The following is a 13,691-nucleotide window of genomic DNA, read 5'->3' on the forward strand; positions in this document are numbered from 1 at the left end:
GATGCAAAACTACTGGAATTGTTAGAAATCATCACTGAGTTCAGGGATTTCTGGATGAAAGCATCAGATGTTCTAACTAGGAAGGTAAGTATTGGCTAGATTTTAAGTGACTCTTCACTTTTTGTTCTAAATAAATACTTTAATTTTGATATATCTTTTATATCTCTAGACCTGTTTAATTACAGGTGGTTCCAAGAACTGAGGCTATAAGATCACTTCTTTCCTAGTATTATTTTGGCTGTCAGCTCTGCTGCTAAAAGGAGTCTGTTGAGCCTAGGGATCCTGTCCAGCTATCACCAAAGTTTCAGGAAATATACAAAGAAATAACATAGGGTTATTTTACTTATCAGTTTTTTGAAAGTTCAGCAAAAAAAAAAAAAGAACAATCACAAGTGCACACAATAAGAAACAACCAGGCTACACACACAAAGAAACAACAAGGCTCTTCATTCTTTAGTTTTTGCATCAAGTCTGGATCAGAAAATGAAATCTGAGGAAAACAGGGCACTGGTATGTCTATCATTTTGTAGGCTCCCAGAAGGCAAAAAAGCCTGATTTCTCCCCCTTCAACAATCTGCAGATGTGGAAAGAGCAGATTATCTGTCCGTGCACTGGTTAACCTGTCATTGAAGTGATGAAACAGATTAATAGGAGAGGTGGTACCCCAGAGGGCACTGGCAAAACTAACATGGGAATGGACAGGACAGAGACCGACTAGTGGACAAATCATTTCACAGCAGACACAGGGGCAAGGAAGAAAATATTACTAAACCACTCCTTGGAGAGGAAAAGACAGGGCACCTGGGGAGATGGATGCAGTCTGCACGGCAGATGAACGTCCCTGAGACATTTGTCACTAGTTGGACTGCAAGACACTGACATTAATGAGGGTGGCATTTGGAAGATAAAAGCAATATCTCTGAAGCAGACAATACAGTTTCCAGGCACCACACATGGGGGCATGGTGTAATCAAAAGGGACTGGAAAATGTTCATGTCTAGCAAAAGCATCACAATTGCTACTGATATTCATGGGACAATATGGATCATGAATAAATAGCTTATGGTTTTGTCTGGAGGGTTGGTGGGGATTGTGGGTTGGTTTTGCCCTCAGCCTAGTCAATCCCCATCACATTCCTTTATTGAAGGACTCTCTGTCAGTCATCCACTTACACCTGCCTTGTCAAAAGTCAGTGTTTCATTGACAAGTGCTTTTCAGGCAGCAGACCTCTAGAAGACAGCTCTGTCGATAGTGAGTGGGGATTTACAGGGGTGGAGGCACTTGCCTGCGATTATCTCCTCTTGAAAGCAAAGAGGGAGCTGGGAGATACCCCGAGCACCAGCTGCCAGGACACAAGCAAGTGGAGGGCACAAGATCTGGCTGCCCTTCACAGGTGTCTCAGTGCCACTACCCCAAAAATGACATCAACTATGTCTGAGAGCCACTCCTGCCATGACCCACGGGATAGGAAGTGTCATTAATTAATGTCTCCCTGCTCTCACGTCTCAGTGTCAGCCGTGTCCCACAGGCCATTTTGACTCCAATGCTCTTGGGTGTCTCTGGTGTCTCTCCAAAAGGAGACGATGCTGTGGTCCTGGGATAGAATGAGACAAACCCGAGCATCCCAGAACAGCCTTTCTGATGCCCAGACTCACCCTGCCAGGGATCTTAGATGATTAAATCCAAGATCCCATCCCTGTTCCCCTCCACACTCACTTATCGCCCTTCTGGTCAGTCTTTCCCCAGAAAATAAAGCAGCTGCTTCACCATTAAGAGGAAGCCAGTCAGCAGCAACAGTAAATACATCAAACTGCAGGTCCGCCCGTCTACTTCTTTCTTCAGGAAAACTAATGCAGGCAGCCAAACCCCCGAGTCCAGAGCGGGTTGCGGGTGAGGTCTGAGCAGCAGTGGCCCGAAACACCGACTAGCCCGGGGCAGGGCGCCGAGGGCAGCGGAGTTTCCAAGGGCCGCCGCCGTCCCCGGCAGCGCCCAGCGAGCGGCGCCGGCGGGGAGGGGCGGGCGCTGCCCGCGGTGCTGGCGCTGCCCGCGGTGCTGGCGCTGTCCGCGGTGCTGGCGCTGTCCGCCGGGCGGGCGCTGTCCGCGGGACGGGCGCCACCGCCCCTCCGTCCCGGCAGCTCTCCGAGGTGCTGCAGGGCGCTGGCGCGGGGGCGGCGCCGCCGGGGGCGGCCCAAGGGCAAGCCGCAGCCCGGGGCCGCGGCGGCTGGGCCCGGCGCGGCAGCCGCGGAGCAGGGCACCTCAGCGTCAGCCTCGTCCCGGTCCGTCTGCAAGCCCTTGTCCGCTCTCCCCGCAGCGCTTGCACTAGCCTTCCGCCGCTCGAAACGTTCAGCGTCTCCGACAGGGGGGGGAGAAAACACGCTTTAAAAAAAAAATAAAAATAAAAATCACGTGGACTAATCGTGCACTGCAGAAAGTTTTAGACGCGGATCCGGTAAGGAACAGGCAAATGGGAACCCAAACTAACCCGACATGTGATAAGGACAAGCTCTTTCTGCTTCGTCTTTAATGCTGCATGCAGGGAGCTCAGCTCCACGTGTGAAGGTGCCCGTGTCCCTGTCCTACTGCAGAGCACCGAGCACCTCCCGATTGTCCTCCGATACCGTCTCTCTCTCCTCTTTGATTTAAAAATGGAAAGAGAACGGAGAAGTGGTAGAAGAAAGCTGACTGAATCCCTCCCTTAATCACAAGCAAGCCCAGCAAGATGGATTCTGGGAAGAGAAGCTGTACTCCTAAGCAGCGACCGGTGTCACAGTAGTTAGAACAGAAAAGCCTCTCACAAAGTAAATTCTTATGTAGATGAGGCGACATAAGAGCCTTTCTCTCTCTTCGCGGGATTAGTGAATTTCTAATTTGCCCAAAGAACCTCTAGAGGAATGAGGAAGAAAGGGCGGGAATATTGGGATTGCTAGTAGTAACAAATATTACCGTGCTCTGGATTGTCGCCTAGAAATACACTGAAAATGAAGGGATCCAACGCCATTGTCTCAGCCGAGTTATTTCTCTTGACCTTCGGCTTTGTCCATCCAGGCTGAACAAACTTCCAGCAATGAGCATCGCCCCTGCTCTCTGTCAGACACACAACTTTGGTCTCACTAGGTCACGGAAAGGGAAAGTGGATGGGAGGCGGTTTCCCCTCCAAAAGAAGGGCACTCACAGAAGTTTAAACAACAGCCAGAAAAACGTAGGGTTAAACAATAAACTAGGAAATGTGCTGTCCTGTTGAACACTGAGCAGTTTCCACAGCATTGAGAATCCGCCAATATATATCATATCAATAAAAAGGAGCTCTTCGAAAGCTTGCATAGTAATTGAGATTGGAGATCTTTTTTGATATGGGTTGGCATTTCCTCATATCAATCTGACAGAGCCAACTCAGGAAATTGCTGGTAATATTCATCTGGGGAGCACTTTCATTAAACGTAATTCATTCGACTTTCACAATAAATTGAGTGACATCCTTACAGCAGAACCTTTTTATCCTTGATGAAGTGCTTGCCAGCCTTTGGTTTTCCACTTTATTGTCACATTCCTTAAAGCAGAATCGTCAACATGTCAATCTGCTGCATGAAAAAAATGCTAAAGCTGTATTTACAAAGCACCCAGGAGGTGGTTTAATGCTGACTTACAAGAAGAGCGATCTGGGTGTTAAACTATCTGATAAATCACAGCATAACTTTAGCCAAACCCAATCGGGAGAACAGAAGCCAGTCCTAGGGAGGGAAGGATGGCTCACACATTCATTTTCTCCAAGTGCTGGCTATTCCGAGCAATTGGTTTCTCAACCTGCTTCACCGCACTTTCCAAGACGACTGGGAAATTGGCTTTTTGTTAATTAAAATGGCGGTTTAGAGATGCAGGGAAATATTAAAGAGCTTAAAATGGATACCTCTAGGTACCGACTTGGAAGATTTGGCTAGTCAAAGAGAGGCGGGGATATTGGATTATATTTAGGTGCCTCCCTAAAAGGTGAAATCTGTTCCAGACTCCTTTCTCCAGCTATTTAAGAAATGAAAATAGTGTGTACTAAGCACCAGGAAAAAGACATTTCAGTGCGGGGAAACCCCTTCTTAAACTCCTAGCAGAGGTCCCTGGTGGTTAGGAAGGAAGGAAGCCCGGAAAAGAATGCACCATCCTCCGCTTAGCAAAAAAAAACCCTAGAGAGCAGATAAGTTTTTTTCGCCTACACGAGATCCGAGTCCGCTTGCTATTCCCGTGCCTTACCTTCCGAAAGGGTAATTATTCCCCCTACACCACTGCGAAAGCGTCTCTCAAACTCCTTTAGAAAGAGGGAGCGGGATCGTCTCAAGGCTACGTAAACTCTCTCGCACAAAAAGCTACTTGTCTCCCTCCGTGCCAAGCGCTCTTCCCCCCCTCTCCGCCTTCGACGTCAAATTGAAAATTGCAAGAAATCGCTTATTGGGGGGGGGGGGGGGGGGGGAGCAATACCCGAATGCTTTCAGCACCAAAAGACTCTGAGAAAATGCTGTGGGTGGTGATTATGATAGGACAATGCCTTCTCCCTCTTTTGTTTTTTGTTTTCTTTTATCTTTGCTGCCTATAGACGGTTGTTTTTTTTTCCTCCCACGACAAAGTAGGACACAATCAGCAACTATCTTTAAAAAAAGACAGAAGAAAAAAACAATCAACTTATCTTCGCCGGCACGTGATATCTCTTCACGTTCTCCATAGCTTTCATTAACCGGGGTGGAATGACCGCAAACAGTGCGACACAGAGAGAAATTAAATGTACACAAACTCTGGAGCCACTAACCCCAGTTTACCCCCTCAGCAAATACCGTACCAAGTGTGCCACCGCCGAGGGCAATTTTAAACCTCTATTATTCACGACATTTTTTCAGGAAAGCCCCGCTCGGCTCTCAGAAGGCCTCCAAACTACAGTGACGGTGTGGAACAGACCTTAAAATCCCAGCCCGGCACGGGGAGGAGGTTAGCGGGCTGCTTCCAAGACCCTCTGCCCGTGCCATCCCCCTGTAAAACAAGGTGCCCCGGGAGCCCCGCAGTTGTACTTCTCTCACAAAGCGCCGGGCAGAGAAGTCCCCCCCTCGTCCCCCCAAACAACCTGCTCTCAGCCCTCGTCGGGGGGGTGAAAAAAGCACCCCTCCATTTGCTCTTGCGCTGCTTAAATTCTTCACGGAGTTAGAACGCTCTGCCAGTCAGCTCTGGTGTGTATCCTAATTTACAAACCCACCGGTGAAGAAACACTTTGCTGGGAAAGACCGGGGGGGGTGGGTGCTGAGGGGGAGGGATCCTTACCCTAGCAGCGTGCAACGCAAAACTCCGACTGGTTTTAGTTCCGTACCCGCTACTCGGGCTAAGGAGTACCTAAGTAGTGAGCCGAAGTCTCTTCAAGCCGGGGTGATCCCAGCAAAACAGGCGCACGTTCTCATTCCTTGCTTGTACCGTGCGGGCAGTTCCCCCAGAGCATGTGAAGGCAGAGCCTGTGAACATGTTGGGGGGGGTAAAATCCTGCAACCTGCAAGGCATTTTGCCGCCCGGCGCCCCGGCTTTGCCGGAGCGATCTAGCGCGGGATCTGGCCGGCGGCCGGGGAGCAGCAGGACGGGGCGAGCGCCCGCGCCGCCGGGAGCTGCCGGCCGGCAGCCCGCCGGTGCCCACCCGCCCGCAGGGTCGGTCTCCTTAGCAGCCGGTACGGAAACGATCTGCCTCCTCCTTTGGGGCCATGCTTGACCTGTCCCAGTGGGAAATAACTAGTTAGGATCCTTGCCTTCTTTGCCAGCACCCCGCGCGTTTTGTAGTGGCTTCCAGAGCATGTTGCTTCCACCCGGAAAAAAAAAGAAAGAAATGAAAAGAAACAGCCTGGTGTTTTAACGTCCTGTGGTGTCGGACTGGAAATTCACCGGCAACTAGGCGGGAATTAAACGAGAAGGTTTCCATTAAGGGAAAGGTGTAAAACCCCCGTGTCCTTATAAACAGACAGAGCTCAGACCTAAAAAAGTCTACGATCACCGGGTGGCTTTTTCTTTCTTAATATTTACGTGCTTCCTTAATGACGATTTTGAGCTCGGCAGAGCACTGTTAGCTAAGAAAACATTATCCCTTAGAATAGGACCAAGATGCTTTCGAAAGAACAGCGGTGGAGTCTCCTGGTAAAGACGACCGACTGTAGCTGTTTGAACACTTTCTGCAGCTCTCTAAACATAAAGAAAGAAAATAACTGCAAGCCTTGAAAGGTTAACTTCTAATTCTACCAAATAAGTACTAAGTTATCCATTTAGGCCAAAGGAAATGCACTTCCAGTGCAAATCAAATCTAACATTTTCAGTACACTGCACAGTTCGAAACAAGGAGAAAATGCATGTCTCACAGAGGCTAACTAATGTTCTTATCAATAAACATAATACGGCGAACCATCTCTACCCCAGCAAAATTTCTCCTCGTTCTGGTCGGCCGTGACCTCTATAAATTTCAGGCAATAAGGCTGGATGGCATATGGCTCTATTAAAAGAGGGGAGAAAAGCAGAAGCACTTTTTTTCCCCCCAAGATTTCATTAGCAAGAGGTTTAACGGTGGGGAAAAAAAAAAACCCAGCAGTGTTTGCTGGGCAAAGAGAAATTACAAGCCAGAGAGTGTCTGTAAATGAGTAACTTCGAGGCAGCCCAGCCTCGCTGCGGCTGTTCCCTATCACTGAACACCGCCTAGTTCAGGGGAAACATGCTATTTTCCCTCTTCCCTATATTATTAACCCCACTCAAAAGGATTTTTTAACAATCTGGATAGGAAGCTGGTTGTGCTGCCATTTCATTTACCCTTCCTAACAGGTCGGGTACTGAAAATTTAATTCCTAATTGAAACTGCTCTAGTCCACCCAGAGCGATGCACACACACAGATAGGCACAACGAAGTGCTGCACCTTGCTGGTTTGTGGCACAGCATGAAAGCTTTAATGAAAACTTCATGCTTCGATGCTAATAAACAGTTTATTATCACGCGATGGCCTAATGCAAACTTTCAGAGTCACTCCCGAAATACAGAGAATAGGGAGAGATTGGCATAAAACTGGAAGTATCGACTCAAAGAAGAATCGGGTTAGACAGGGAAATCCTGTGGATCCCCCCGAGTGTTTTGGCAGAAGACGCAGCCCAGCCGAAGAGCGCATCCCCTCCCCCTAGCTTGTCTTTTATTCCCGATCTTTTTTTTTGGTATCATATTTCTCATTGTTTCGAGGGAAACTGGAAAATCGTCTCCTTTACTCTGCAATGCCAAGCCCTCGGAAAAGAAAAAAAAAAAAGCAGCATTCAGGTAATGAAGTCTGTAACTAAACGGTAATTGAATCAGCATAATTTGCACACTGAATGCTTTTCAAATGCTCCCAGTTTACAATTAAAGGAGAATTAATGCGCTTGTTGTTCAGACTGCAGCGCATTAGAATAAATCCAGCACTGTTGTTGTAATGAGTCGAGAGCAGTTTAACTGCCTGCAAACACATTTAAAATTTAACACGACGTATCGATCTCGCTCCGGCTTTTTGATAGATTATTTGCCACGCACTTTTCTCCCCGCTTCCCCCCCCCCCGCACCCTCCCCCCCCGGGCTATAAAATTCGCGGGGAGGAGAGACGCCCGCGGCAGACGTGGCACCGCCCGGCGAGGGCAGGGGCCCCCCGGCGGGAGTCGCGTCGGGCGGGCGCGGGACGGGACGGGATGGGACGGGACGGGACGGGACGGGACGGGCGCGACCCCCGGCACTGCGCGGCCGCGCGAGGAGCGCGAGCCCTACACACACACACACACACACACTCTCACGCGCACACACACACACACACCACCCCCCCACACACACCCCCCACACACACCCACACACACTCCCCCCCCCCGCCCCGGCCCTGGCCCGCTCGGGATTGGCTGCCCCGCGCTCCGCCGCGCTCAGCCGCGCCGCGCTGCCCCGCAGCGCCCCCAGGCGGCGCGGCCGCGCCAGCGCAGGGAGAGGCGGCGCAGGCAGCGCCCGGCGGCCGCGGAGCCCGAGCTGGAGCCGGAGCCGGAGCCGGAGCCGGAGCCAGAGCCGGAGCCCGAGCCGGGCCGTCGCCTCCCCCGGCACGGGCGCCGAGGTGCTTCTCTCGGCAGGGCTCCTGGAAAAGGAGCTTTTCCCTCCCCCGCCGCCACGGGGACGAGCTCCCGCCAAGCGTTTGCCTGCTTAATGCATGGCAGGCGAGCGAGGGCACGGGCTGCGAAGGAGCAGCCTGCCTCGGTTTTGTTCCTTGCGGTCGCAGAGGGAATCGAGTGTGTGTTAAAGCAGATAACGCCGCTGTTTACTCGTGCTCCCACGTAATCTTAAAGGAGATTTGCGACGAAAGTCAATGACACTTCACCCGGAAAATACTAGCCGTGCTCGTCACCGAGTGCCTGCACGCCTGTGCCGCGCCGCCCGCGGTGGCACACTGGGCGGGGGTCCCTTCCGGAGGGGCTCGCACACTCAGGAAGGAGCAGAAGGCAAGAAGTTGCCTCCAGCCCACAGCCTGGGCGGGCGCCCCCGCGGCGGCGCTCCGGTGCCCCCGCAGGCACCGGTGGCCCCGGCCCGGCAGGTGGCACCGGGGGACCCGGCCCGGGAGCCCCCGACCCTGCTCTCGCCCGGCGGCGCGCCCCTTCCCCGCGGAGGAGAAGTTACCGGTCTGCCCCCCCCGCCCCGCGCCCCGCCGAGAGCCCCCGGACGAACCCCGCGCCTGCCCGGCCCGGCCCGACCTCGGGAAGACAGGGCAGGGCTGGCTGCGGGGCGCCGGTAGTTGCCGTGAGTTTGTTCGTCCTCCGCCAGGCTGGTGGCCTCCTTCCCGCCGAGCTCCCCCCTCCCCGACCCGTGCGAGGGCCCGGGGGCACTCACCAGGTAGAGGGTGGGCTGCAGCAGAAGGACCGCGTACCAGTACACAGCCTGCATCCTCGCCGCTCAAACTTCCCCCGCGCTGCCTTCGCTGCCTCTTTGTTCCTTCCAGAACATAGATCCACCTGACATCCACTTTACAGAACAAGCAGAGCTCTCACCAGCCTAGACAAAAATGAAATTATAGACCCCATGACCACGAGACAAGGTTAGGCTTAAGACAAGGGGGGAAGAGAGGTGTGTAGGGAAGGGGGGGGCGGGAGAGAAGGAGGAGATGGGGTGTGTGGATGGGGGTGGGGGAAACAAAAAAGGATTAAAATCGAGTTAATCCAGCGTCAGAGCAAAGTGATTGCACGGTCCGGGCTGGCTGCAGAGCGCCTGTAGGCAGCGCTCCCCGGCGCTCAGTCCTTTTACTGGGCAGGAGAGCCCCGTGGTGTGGGCTGGGACGGCCCGGGGGTGCCACCGCCAGCCCTGCCCTGCCTGCCTGCCTGCGCGTCCTCGGCAGGGACCGGGCGGCAGCCGCCCGGCCCTTGGCCGCGGAGCCCCGGCAGCGCGACGGAGAGGGGAGCGGCGCCGGAGCGGGGAGAAGGGGCAAGAGGCGCTGGGAGCGGGGCTCCGGGGCTCCCGGGCGGGCGCTTAAAGCCGAGGCGACGAGCTTCGCCCCCGGGACGCCCGAGCAGGCTCTGCGTACCCCCCCGCGCGCCCACCTCCCTCCGCCGCTCCTACGGCGCACCGTGCCTTGCCCCGGGCCGGCACCGCGCCCCGGGGCGCCCCGACGGGCGCGGACCCCCGGTCCCGGCTCCAGCCCTCCTCCGCCCCCGCGCCCCGCGGACAGCCCCGCCGCCGCGGGGGGGGGGGGCCGCGGCGGGGATACGTACGGCGTGGGGGGTCCGACGGCGGCCGGGGCTCCGCGAGGCGCTCCATGGGCGAGCCTAGAGGGGCCGAGCGCCGCGGCGCAGCCCGCCGCCCCCGCGCCTATCTCCTCGCCGCGCTCCGCACCGAGGTGTCCCGCGGCCTCCGTGCATCCGGCGCGGGCACTGGCAGGGCGGCGGGGCGGCTGGCAGGCTTCCCCCCCTCGCCTCCCCTTCTTCGCACCCGGCCGCGCTCCGGCTCCGCCGAGCAGGACACTTACGGGAGGAGGGAGCTGCCCGGGCTGCCCGCTCGCCTTCGGCGGGGGGCGCGGGCAGGAGCGGCGGCACAGGCGCTCCGGGGCGTCCAGGGCGATTTGTCTCTATTAAAAATGACTTATTGGCGAGCGAGCGGCGAGCGCCTGCTATTTAACTTCAGATAAAATCTATCTGCAAAGACCTTGGCCGATCATCTTAAAAGAAAGCGCCGGAGCCGAGCACTGTCCGAGCCTCACTGCTTGGGGAGAGAGAAAGAGCAGCGGAGGGGGGAGGAGAGGGGGGGCTCGCTTGGCGAGGGGGGAAGGGAGGAGGGAGAAAGGGGAGTTCAGCGGCGTCCCATCCTCTCCTCTGAACGGGGTGATGAATCAGAGCCCTCCCCGGGCGGCGCGAGCTGCCTTGCGCTGCCTGCCTTGCCCGCCCTGCCCGCGCTGCCTGCCTTGTTGCCTGCCCGGTACGCGCTGCCTCCCTGCCCGGGCTGCCCGCGCCGCCTGCCCTGCCCGCGCTGCCTGCCCTGCCCGGGCCGCTCGTCCTGCCCGCCCCGCCCGGGCCGCTGCCCGCCTCCGCCGGGGTGCCGGCGCTGCCCGCGCTGCCCGCCCTGCTGCCCGCGCTGCCTGCCCTGCTGCCCGCGCTGCCGCCTGGGACGCAGCCCGTTTCCCTCTCCGCCAGCCCGCGGGAGCCGGGTCTCTGCCCAGCGCCTGGAAGGAGCCCGGGAGAGCACCTCTTTCCTCTTTCCTTCCTTCCATTTTAGTTTTTTCCACCTCCCCCGGGGGGGTCCCGTGCAACGACAGCGCTGCTTAGCTTGGGAAGGCAGCGGGCGCCCGCCAAGCAGGCAGGCGCTGAGGTGGTGGGATCTTGGAGCAGAGCTGGGTGACGGCTGCGGGAGCCAAGCTCTCGGATTAAAGGGTTGCTTCTCCCCCGCAAGCAAGAACCTGTAGCTGGACAGCCCCTCGGAGTGAAGCTGGAAAGCTCATCCCTGCCCCGCGCTGTGGCTAATCCCGCCAGCTGTCATGCAAAGGGAAAGGTCTCATCGACCTTGTTTTCCTTCTTCTTTACAAGGAGTCCTACGGGATTTTTCCTTGCCCTCTTCCAGTCCCCAAACCGTATCATTACCAGTGCGACATTGGGACGGGGTGAAGGGGAGGATACCAACAGCACAGGGTAGCCTTACCAGATGCCCAGCCTCGATAGCAAAACTCAGATTTATCACCTCCCAAAGGGGAACCAAGAAGCAAGCCAGTGTGCTGTACAGAGTGGCAAATGAGAGAGAAAAAGAGGACTTCAGTTGTCCTGCCAAATCCTTGCTTCCCTCAGAGCATGTCCTGGTAATTAATATCTGCAATCTGAGGCTTCGGTACCAAGCTGTAAAATACTGTTTTAATTTGGGGGGCCTCGGTTTGGAATGCTGTAGCAAAAGGGGAGCGGGGAAAGGAGGGGGAAGGCAATGAGCACTCTTTGAAAGGGCTGCACCAGAGCCTCCCCCATGGCCATTTCTGTTCCAAACACCTGGAATATGGACACCTCCATATGTCTCCAGCACCATCGCTCTGCTAGGCATGTGGGATGCTCACGTCACGGCTTTGCACAGAAGCGTGCAGCCTGCAAGGAATCATACTGTCACCCTGCCCCTCCAGACAGCTTCTGCGTTACAGTGCAGGCTAAAGCTGCCTAGGGACTTCTTGTTTCGAATGGGTAACAAATAAAAAATCACAGCTGACTTTTCCCTTTCAACTCCCTCCTTCCTATCTATGCCACTCTTACTTCCCCAGAAGTGAGGGGCTTTGTCCACACTTAATGATCAATCTAGAGATAGATAGATAGAGGCATAGATAGACAGATAGATAGATAGATAGATTTGCTCTCTTTGCATAGAACAAACTTGCCATAAGCTGCATGGAGCATACTGCTGATCTTTGCAATAAGCTCCTGTTAAATATTTAGACCCAGCATGGTTGTTACTCTTAGCTTAGATATAAGATTGCCAGGTTAATATGGAGCAGAAAAGCAAGAGCAAAGTCTGACAGATTTCAGTGGGTCATGTTCCTGAGGAAGACATCATTTCTTCAAGAAGGAACAATCCCCTCTTCAAGGGAGAGCAATTCAACTCTACAGTCTGTGTAACTTGATTCAGCTGCTCCAAGGTCCGATCATTAATGTCTTCATATTGGAGGCGACAAGGAAGTAGTCCTTGGAGAATAATTATTCCTTCAGCTGGTCAAATAGAAGAAAGTCCTCCCAGACTTTCTCATTCAGATCCTTATGTCTCATTTAGGGGAGCACTGCGGAGGAACTCCTGGCTTTGTTGGAATCACAAGCATGGCTTCTCTTTACTTTGACCCACTAAAATTTCCTCCCCCTGTGAATTCAGCAAGGTCTTATATGAACAAGCAGTCTGTACGTTATCTACTTGAGTTGTCAGCAGGCTCTTGAGGCAGAGTTCTTAAGGATGGACAAACGTGTTTTCTGTCAGGTTGGACTGATCCAACGTCCCATTGGCTTCACTGAGGGTTTCTTTGCTCTTCAGCTGACCTCCTCAGCCAAAGGCCACTGGGACAAACTCTTTAACTACAGTGGAACTGAGCTTTTCTTCAGAAATGCTGTTTGGACTGCTCCCTCTCTCCATTGTCACTCCAGAAGAAAGGAGCAAGGAGCATATGGGAGCCTGGATTGATCTTTTTTGTTTGGGGGAAAAAAAAAAAAAGCAGGCTCCAAAATATTCCAGCTGTGAACATGTGATACTTTTTCAAAGGGAATGCAATGCTTATGAAAATCTGACATTTAGGATTTTTGGACACAGTCTTTTGACTTTTATCTGATTCTGCAATATTGGTACAGCAGCTTAAGCAGAATATGAGATTTTTTAAAGTGAATTTTAATTTCAACCGTCTGGATGCTGTTTGTCATCTTAGCAATAAGGTCCCCAGCAAGGTAGTGTCAGGTAACAAGGTTTTAAAGAATCACAAATTCTGGCTTTACTAATGGACTTTAAAAAAGACCAGTTAGACTTTAAAATGTAATTGGACTATTTTTAAAGCTTTGATATACATTCTAACCTTCAGACATCTTCCCTGTTACTGCAAAGATAGCTTCCTGGCTTGCAGAGCTGAAAGGGTCACAAGCAGAAAATCCAAAGACAATGGCAAGTGATTAATAATTGCCACAGGTTCCAGTGGAAGATGGGCACATGATTTAATTGCTTGAGGCACCAGAAGAAAATACAGTGCTGTAATGATAAATATCAAATGGCTGTGCTGAACTTACTGCACAACGTAGTTAAACTGCCTAAACATGGACAGTTATGTACGAAATAAAAATAGTAAATGGAACTGAATCCCATGCAATACTGTTCATATAGGCCATGTTTCTTATTTTGGAAATACTGCTTAGAAAAAAGAAAGTAAAGCAAAGGCGGCAAAGGTGGGCCAGAGTACTAAGGGCTGAAGCAAGTCTAAGAAGATGAAAAACCGATGTAGCTTAACCACCATTTTTCGGTCTGCTCTTAATTAGATTTTTTTCCCAGTGTTTCAGGGTTACAGCCAATGCCTCCGTTGGGAATTTTATCTCTGTTAAAGTCAATGAAAGTTTTGCCCCATCTCTGTAAAGGATATATTAAAGTGTTAACAATGGCTGTCTTGAAACAAAAAAATCAGCCTGTGCTATAAGCAAGTATCATCTCATCTATATGCATGTTGAAGTACTAC

At 53.1% G+C, this 13,691-nt stretch overlaps 1 protein-coding gene across 3 annotated transcripts in view; it reads right to left on the reverse strand.

Moving 5' to 3' along the window:
• Positions 1 to 13,691, reverse strand: part of NXPH1 (neurexophilin 1) — a 174,826-nt gene that overhangs the window by 133,294 nt on the left and 27,841 nt on the right. The window contains exons 1-2 of one of the 3 annotated variants that reach the window (XM_052801377.1): positions 9,999 to 10,474; positions 8,870 to 9,031 (exon numbers count right to left, since the gene is read on the reverse strand). The exons of 1 other annotated variant lie outside the window; for it this stretch is intronic. In XM_052801377.1, coding sequence (XP_052657337.1) covers positions 8,870 to 8,923 — 54 coding nt within the window. In that variant the 5' untranslated portion in view covers positions 8,924 to 9,031; positions 9,999 to 10,474. Of the gene's footprint in view, positions 1 to 8,869; positions 9,032 to 9,744; positions 9,978 to 9,998; positions 10,475 to 13,691 lie in introns of those variants that run through there. One more of the 3 variants, XM_052801387.1, reaches the window with a different exon arrangement.

This window comes from Harpia harpyja, chromosome 1 (genome assembly GCF_026419915.1).
Source record: "Harpia harpyja isolate bHarHar1 chromosome 1, bHarHar1 primary haplotype, whole genome shotgun sequence".
Classification (NCBI taxonomy): domain Eukaryota; kingdom Metazoa; phylum Chordata; class Aves; order Accipitriformes; family Accipitridae; genus Harpia; species Harpia harpyja.